Source organism: Bidens hawaiensis, unplaced genomic scaffold (genome assembly GCF_021521415.1).
Source record: "Bidens hawaiensis isolate Kalapana, Puna unplaced genomic scaffold, B.hawaiensis_p1.1 tig00028025_1, whole genome shotgun sequence".
Classification (NCBI taxonomy): Eukaryota; Viridiplantae; Streptophyta; class Magnoliopsida; order Asterales; family Asteraceae; genus Bidens; species Bidens hawaiensis.
Window position 1 is genome coordinate 278,256 of NW_027494550.1, and position 9,311 is coordinate 287,566.

Consider the following 9,311-nt stretch of genomic DNA (forward strand, 5'->3'; position numbering starts at 1 on the left):
TCAATCATATATTTTTATTATGTTTCATGTGTAAATTTAACATTATATATTAAACTTGTATGCCCATAACTAAGGAACCTCGGATATAACCATCTTCAATACAAACAAATCTATAATCCATATAAACCAAAGTTGACACTGATAACACTGAAATATGACCATCTAAAATGTTAATTAAACCAAAGTGGATGTGGTTTTGTAAATCTGGTCATCATCTATAGTGATGCAGCAAATATCATATTGGGTTACCTAACTAAAGAGAATGCATCAACGGATAATCTTCACGCATTTTTTGCTCCGATAGAGAATCGTCTTCCTTTTGTGGGGTCCATAACACCTGGGCTGCCTGTGAAAAGTTACAAAAACACGAAAAACTCATGACTTATGGGCTAGAAACAGAACCCAAATCTACCCGTTTTAGAGGTAAATGGGTCAAAATGCCACCTCAAAATTCAAGATTTATGGGCTTGAAAACAAGTTCATATAGTTCTTACCATAATATCACTTGAAGGGATAGAGGCCAGCTTATGCAAGGCTTCCTTCAATTGTGCATTGCTTTGGATAGGTGGTAGTTCAGGTACACCACGAGCCGCCACGATGATAGTAACCTTCAACAACAAATGTTTTGTAGTCAAGGAATGCTCAACACTATTTTAACATAGAAGTACCAAATATATCTAGAAAAAAGTGTTTTGTGTCAACTCGGTCCATTTCGATCCAAAATAAGATACATGTTCCACCCATTTTGGCACCTCATAAGAGCAAGAAACATGTTAAAGATCATCATATAAAAAAGTACTAACCACAATGTATCCATCAGGGAGCTCATTAGAACTCTGACTTGTTTCACTTTTCTTTCTAATGCTATTGACATTGACCAAAGTCACCTCATCAAATTTATTTCTTTCTTCAATAGACAGTTTATAAAATACTTTCTTACACCCTTCTGCACTCCACTTTACATCCACCTGCACACAATAATAAACCAACATTCATGGTTCCCAAAAAAAAAACCTTAAAAATTCTAATTTCGAGCAGAAGCGAGAAGTTTTAGAATTCAAACTTAAAAATTCAAACTTACTGAGGAATGACCAGAAACGCAATAACTGGAGTGCTGCAACAGAGATAGTACTGACTCTGCAAAAAAAACATCAAAGATTATTTCTACACAAATAAAGACACAAGGAAAACGCCATTTAATAACTGAAAAAACTTGAGAATCAGGGAACACATTGTTCTGGCTCCTTAGATGAAAAGAAACGGATGGCCAAGATTCACATGTGATTTACTATGGTTACTATATCTTCACGCTTCATAACCAATATCAAATAATAGAAAACAGTGATTCTTTTTTGCGAGTTAACATAACCGATAACACCATTACTTTGTAATACAAATTTCCAGCCCTTTGAGGTGGATGTATCTGCTGACTGAGCAATCCGATTGAGCTCCTTTTGCAGTGATCTATCCGTATTCAACGATCCAACCTTATAAAAAAAATACAAGGTTAGCAGTTACCACAAACGGCATTAGCCTATTAGGTTATATGCTTATAAAAGTATACAATTCAAATTTGTAAGAGTAGCAAAGGACATTATGTTGTATGCATTGGAAATATATTATCCAAAATTGTATGCAGATCAAACTATACTAGTTTAGCATTTACTGACATAATTAGCCTATTAACCTTTTATGTTGCATGCATAAGAAAATATATGAGGGCGGGCCTTGGAGCAACTGGTAAGGTTGCTGCTATGTGACCTAGAGGTCATGGGTAGCCATGGAAACAGCCTCTAGCACACTAAAAAGTGCAGGGTAAGGCTGCGCGAACGCGGGAGCCAAGTGCGCTGGATCCGCATAGGAAAATATATATAAAACCGCAGCATGAAAATCAAAATTAAGTTAAAATATACCTGAAGCTTAACAACACTTTTTGGTGAAGGATCAACATTAGAGACTAGTATAGATAAAGCAATAAGAATGAAGAAACAGTAGCCATGATACGATTTGCCCTAACTTCATTTGCTCCCTTCACTGGGTCTGTCACCGGTCTGCTCGGTCTGCTCCAAGAATAGCTATCATCACAAGAGCTATAATCACTACTATCACTAGAAGAAAAGTCATCCCCACCCATCATCCCACCGGAACAAGCCAACACAATGCGAGCTTGATGATGATAACACAAAAGCACTAAAGCTGATAAAATCCCTGTTACGAATGATATTTTTAAGGCTTTTATATCATTCTCCATTGATCTCCAAATCACTCCATTTACACCACCAACTTTTTTTAAATTGTGATCCTCACTAAAATCCTTGTGAGGCTTGGGGTTCATAATGGAGCATTTGATATTGAATTTGGAGGAGGCTTTGATGCAATAATAATGAGAGTAGTCATTTTTAAGAGCAATATTAATATTAACATTATTGGGACATGAGGACCATAAGACCATTTGGTTGGAAAAGAGTGAAGTGGTCGCAAATGGAAGGTTTTTTGTAACATAGGGTTGGAGTTGAAGTTGGATTCTAAAAGAAAGTGTGTGATCGCCATTAGATTTAGATATTGCACGAGTGGTGGCGGTGGTGAACGCCTGCAGCCGGTGGGTTTAATTTCTTATTTACCAATACTAGGTTATTGACCCGTGGTCGTCACGGAAGGAAATTATAAATCATGTAACATCCACACGTTTCTAGTATCAACTAATATATAAATCATGTATAAACATATTCAGCTAAAATAACATCCATATTACAATTATAAATTAGTAAATAGTTCCTTATAAACACATTTGTAATTTTATTCGTAACTTTACCTTCCTTGTTTAATATAAGCATTTTAACACCGTCTTTACTCTTTACTGGTGATAAAGTCACATATAGTTGACCATGTGTAGACACCGGTTCTCGCAGGTATATGCCAACTCTTGCCGGTGATTGGCATTGACTTTTATTAATGGTCATTGCAAAACAATCCGCAACAGGAAACTGTCTTCATTTCAATATAAATGGTAGTTTCTTATCTGCAGGAGTTATAACACTACGACTTATATAAATGCGAAACTCAATGTTAGTACCTGAAATAACCTTTACTTCGATAAAACGCATCCCCAAGTTAATTACTTGTAATCTGGTTCCGTTGAACAAACTGTTCTTTTGATCAATATTCCTTAGTAACATTATTGGCACACCAACTTTTAGAACCAATCTATGATTAGGCATACCAGACACGGTGAGTGTAATGCTGGATCCCCAACACTATTAGACTTGTCTATACTATCAGAACTGAGATATTTAACTTCTTCTTATTCGAGAAACAAAGACAAAAATTTGTCCTTAATATCTTGGACAACCTCATTTAAAGGTGCAAGTATGACTCTTTTCTTGAAAATATGAAATATCATTAAAATTATCCAATAATGCTGGATATACAAAACAATCAGATCAGAAATAGGATCGGATGAGTCACCAATCAAAAGATTATCTGGTATATTTATAATGGCGTTGTTGTATTTATAAATAATGAAATGCAAATGTTGTATTAATAAATAAATGATAATTTTATATGAATTATAAGACATCATAACTTACTTGAATCAAATACAAAAACATACAAAGACTAACAAAGATAAATTAAAAATTAAAATATTTTATAACTTATATCATGAGTACAATAATAAACAAACAAAGAAATTAGTCTCTAAATCAACAAAACAATTTTACAATTTTGATTCAACAAACCTTATATCTCAATGTTGATTCAAAAGATGAACTTTATCTAAGACATTTGTTACACATCAATAACCGTAATATTTATTACTCTAAGATAGTACATATATTTATTTACACATCAATTTAATAATTTGTTGCACATCAATGTTAAAAGATGAACAATATCTAAGACATTTCTTTTTATAAGTATATTTTAAATTTATGTTACAAAACAAACTGTTATAACAATCTAAAATCTAAATTTAGTCTTTCATAATACTATAATTAACTGATATTCAAAATAAAGTCTTAATCAATATTCAATAACATATTAATTTTCATTCAAGTATAGTTGACATATCGTTGATTCCTAATATATATCATTTAGGAAATTAGGTAAAACTTTTTCATCCATTTTTTTATAAATCCTTTATGGATAAATTATGTTAAATAGTTATTGAATACATTTAATAATAATAATAATCTAATATTGTTTTAATATATTGTGCTCTGTAGCTGTATTGTTTTACTCATTTAAACAAATTGCATCTACTCCGGAGATTAGACTTTTCGCCATATTTCGTACATGCTAATTTGGTGATGATGAAAATGGAAATTTAATTTTGTTAAACTTAAACATATGGTCAACTATATGTTGCTTTATCACGAGTGAAGAGTAGAGACGGTGTTAAAATGCTTATATTAGACAAGGAATATAAAACTACAAATGTCATTTATAAGGAACTATTTTGTAATTTATGAAATTCTCATTTTAAATCTATCTAATGATTGTAAAATGCATGTTATTTTCGCTTGAAAGTTATGTTTACAAGTTTTTATTTTGTTACCGACATTATTAATAACTGTATATCATCTTCTTGTCTCCACATATATGTATGAAATTATGTTTTCCACTTTCATATTACCGGTGGATATTACATGATTTATATGTTTCCACTCGCGGCGCCAACGGGTCAATAACCTAGTAGATAATATACATCTTGGATTCTTTAAATGCATACTGTATGAATCTTGCAAGTTATAAAAGCAATGGTATATTCACTTTAAAAAGTGTTGTAGGTAACAATATGACAATCAAAAACCTAAATTTAGTCTTTCATAGTACTATAATTAATTGATCTTTAAAATAAAGTCTTAATCAATATTCAATAACAAATTAATTCTCATTTAAGTGTAGTTGACATATAGTTGATTACTAATATATATCATTCAGGAAATTAGCCAAATCTTTCGCATCTAGTTTTTTATAACTCTTTTGTGGATAAATCACGTTATATAATTATTAAATGCATATAATAATAATATAATATTATTTTAATAGATTGTGCTCTTTAGCTTTTATGTTTCTTTCAATGTGTATCCATATAACCCGTTTCCTTTGTAGTTATATTTTCTTTTCCCATTTAGACAATTGTATCTACTCATGATATTAAACTTTTCGTCATATTCCGAACACGTTAATTTAGTAGTGATGAAAATAGAAATTTAAATAAAGAATTATTTAATACCAGTCAATTTAAAAGTGTAACATAATTTAAGTAATTTTATTTAATATAACGATAATTTTGGTAATACGATTATTATTGATATAAAACGAACAAATGAAAGTTGAGTATATTTAAGGGAACGATATTATTGATATAATCGTTATTATTAATATCTATATTAGAGTCCATGTTACACACGGTTGAAAATATAAAAATAACAACATATGAACTTGTAAAAAATATACTTAATTTTTTTAAACCCGGGTCATAGTTCCAAATCCATAATAATCTAGCTAGTATTTGAACTAACAATATACCAAAACATATTTATAATCTAATAATACAAAAGAACAATATGGTACCAAACTACCAACTAAAAGTAAACTATAACACACAACCTTCATCTCCTTCAAAGAATATGAAATTTAAAATGAATGATCAAATTTTTATTGTGAGTCTCTTGGACTTGCTTGGCTGCTACAAATTCGAATTATAAGGTATTACGTCATGAATATTAGTTAAACAGTAATTGCATCATTTGAAATTAAAAGTACAAATCTAATATAATTAATTTGTTATAAACAAAATGGATTCATATGTTATAAACAGATACAAAAGTTTAAATAAACATATATGTTATAATAATAACATATAAAATGATTCATAAGATTTTATTTCTGATCCCAACATCACCTATAACATCTTTTGTCTTAGACTTAGTAACTAATTTTGAAACTGCACTATCAACACTGTCATAAATATCCTTGATGTTCCTTTTTAGATTTGTTAACAAAGTTTGCATCAACAATTTTCATATGAGTAGCACTATTCTTACCAAATGATATCTGCTCCTTCATAACAAAAGAGAAGTTAAAAATACAAAAGTAACAGTCCCATATCACAAATATTAAACATACAAATTAAAAGTTTCCAATATTGCATTGACGGTGTCATAGGATTGAATATCACCATTGCTAATCTGGTTTAATTCGGACATTTCAACCATTCAAGTAACAAAAAATAAGCAAGTATTTTAATCTATAAAACATATAATATAATAAAATTTATAATATTCCTAATACCTCTTCGTTGTTAAACCTCGGTTCCAAACACTCCAGAAACAATATATCATTAGCAAACTTATCAATATTAAAACACGTTGCTCTTTAAAAATCGTTGTCGACCAATAGGAGTAAGTATTCCTTTCAAAACATAATATTCCCAAACTGATGTAATTTCATATAGTTTAAAAACCATGTGAGTTATTTTGAAACAATATTACATAACATTAATAAAGAAATCTAATTTGTGAATTATGGAAATGTCAGAAGTCATTTATTTAAAAATCTCTTACATAAAATTATTTTTAAGAAAATGTTTAATTATGGATTATGTATTAAGTTAATATATAGTAATAAATAACTAACTTGTTTATTATATATTAAAATTTATATCGTTAGAAAGTTTTACAAAAATAATACACCTTTATTTTAAAATTTAAAGTCATTAATTTGGATGCATATTTTGATAAATATTATTGTTAACGTTTAATAGTATTAAATGTGGGTGATGTGTATTATAGAAAGTTTTTGAAAATATCATTATGTATTTTGGAAAACTGTAATCTATATTTATAGAAATTATAGAGTTGGTCAACATATTAAAGTTTGAGAAAATAATCTATATCAATATTGAATAAAAACTTAAACGAATAATAATGCAAAAAAACCTATATTAATATTGAATAATAATAATGTTGTGAACAATATATATAAGGTAAATAATATGAATGCAAAAAAAACATTTTAATGCTTTTCGTTACAAATATTCCATTAAAATGGATTTAGTTTGAATTTAAGCTATTCAAATTCGGGTTTTTTTTAACAAGTAAGGAAAGTCAAACTATATAATTGTAATTATGAGATTTTTATACTAAGATAAATATATATATTTTAAATTGTATTTTTTCGGACTAAGGTATAATAATATTTTTTTGTAAACTAAGTATAGATGAGTAATAATCGGTTTCTATAATACCATATTAAATTTGTATAAATCTAAAAATGTAAATCAGAAAAGATGAGAATATTTTTCATTATGATTTTAAGCAAAGAATTATGCTTATGTGATCTTTTCCTTCTTTTCTCATCCAAAAATTCCTAAAATTAAAAAAACAAATCAAAACTATGAATGTTTAGATTTGACATATATTATTAAGACAACCTAAATCATGTTGATCATCCGTATAAAAAATATAAAACAATAAAATAAATGTATAATATTAATCAAGGGGAACTTGTGTTCACAACATACAACTGTAAATTAGAAAAACAAAATGAGAATATTGTTTTGACTCATCCTCATTTCAAGCAAATAATCATGTTCATGAGATCTTTTACTTCTTTCATAAAATAAAAAATATCATAAAACTAAAACACAAATCAAAACTATGAATGTACAGATTTGGTTTTCCTTTAATCATGACCATAATTCCAAAGATACCACTTAAAAACGTCTTCAACCCGGTCGCCAAATTCGTCGTCGGCTTATACCCAAGTTCCCGTCTAGCCAAACTTATATTCGCATGCGTAAATGGAACATCAATATAACAATCAACGACCTATTCTCACCAAGCCACACAGCATGCTTGGGGATCCAAGCCTTCCTTACATAAGCTTGAATTATGTTACCCTGATACATTATTATTATTATTATTATTATTATTATTATTATTATTAACATTTGTACAAAATTGTATGAATAATATAGTAAAATTAATGAATGTGTAACAATACCATTTCGTCTTGCAAAATCATTTCTATCGACCAATCTTCTCCGGGCTTTAAATTGTCATTGAGACGCCATAGTTTCAAAATACACACCATTCACTGTTAAGCACATCCAATTGATTCAACATTGTGATGTTTGTTGGCTCCATCTTCCTGGTAGTGAAAAATTAAAATTAAACAAGATATTAATTTATGAACACTAACACTTTTAACAAAAAATAAAAAAAAACAAAATTAATTATACAAGCACAACCAGAAATATAAACCTTACAAACAAACAAATTGATTTTTGCTGAATATGGTGTGATAGTGTAAGAATGCTTGTGTGAAAGTCATACTATTTATACACAAGTAGTAAATGATTTAAATTTTGGAGTCTTGCATAAAGAAAGAAGGTATTAATGTAATTAATTAAAAACATAAAATTAGTGATTTTGAATTAGCTAAAATTATGGACGAAAATATGTAGGTTACATTAGGGGATTTGAAATGTAATCTTTAAATACTTGAATGTAATCTTGTTAAATTATATTATAAAGACAAAATAGTTATAACTGATATCTTTAAATCCACTTCATATTTCAACCTACAACATTAACTTATTAATGTAGAAAATAAGTTACTAATTTATTTATTAACATTAATATAATTAATCATCAATGTTTTTAATTCCGTATATCTAAAATTGATTATCAATTACCGTATATCTAAAATTATAATAAATTATGATATATTAAAATCCTTAATCATATGGTTGAAATTTATAAAAATAGTCAACATAATATAACTAATAAATTGAATAATTAAGTAATTCATATAAGTTGTGCAAAAAATAAGTTAGTAATTTAATTCCGTAATTAAAGTAATCCTTAATCAAATGGTTGATTTTTCCTAATATACACAAATTGATTACAAATCTCAACTTATACTCCAATTGTTATACATTTAAGTAGTCAGTGGGTCAAATTTCATAAATATATAATTAATACAATTTTAGTAAAATTAAATCTGTAGTAACGTTGACCGGTATGAAATCAAAAATAAAAAAAATATAGTTTCAGTTGAATCAAAATACAAAAAATAAAACCTGATAATTTAATTGACCGATATTAACGTTGATGGATTGTGAAGACAGTTATAAATAGGATGATATGATGTAGATAAAACGTCTGGCGGGTGAACAGCTTCATCGATGGCAGACGGTGAATTAGCCGGATAAATGAATTGAATGTAGAGATTCGTGGAAAAGGATGGAAGCGTGAAAGATGAGATAATTGATTTGGATTTTTAGGTTAAACTATGACTTG

The 9,311-nt window shown here is 28.4% G+C and overlaps 1 protein-coding gene across 1 annotated transcript; it reads right to left on the bottom strand.

The window, feature by feature from the left end:
• Nucleotides 1-253: 253 nt before the first annotated feature.
• On the bottom strand, nucleotides 254-2,335 carry LOC143576209 (FLUCTUATING-LIGHT-ACCLIMATION protein 1, chloroplastic-like). Its single transcript, XM_077060354.1, has 7 exons — nucleotides 2,005-2,335; nucleotides 1,914-1,957; nucleotides 1,385-1,487; nucleotides 1,082-1,137; nucleotides 804-968; nucleotides 495-608; nucleotides 254-346 (listed from the first exon to the last, which is right to left on the bottom strand). The coding sequence occupies exons 1-7, from the start codon at nucleotides 2,333-2,335 to the stop codon at nucleotides 254-256; spliced, it is 906 nt and encodes a 301-aa protein (XP_076916469.1).
• Between the last annotated feature and the right edge of the window lie 6,976 nt (nucleotides 2,336-9,311).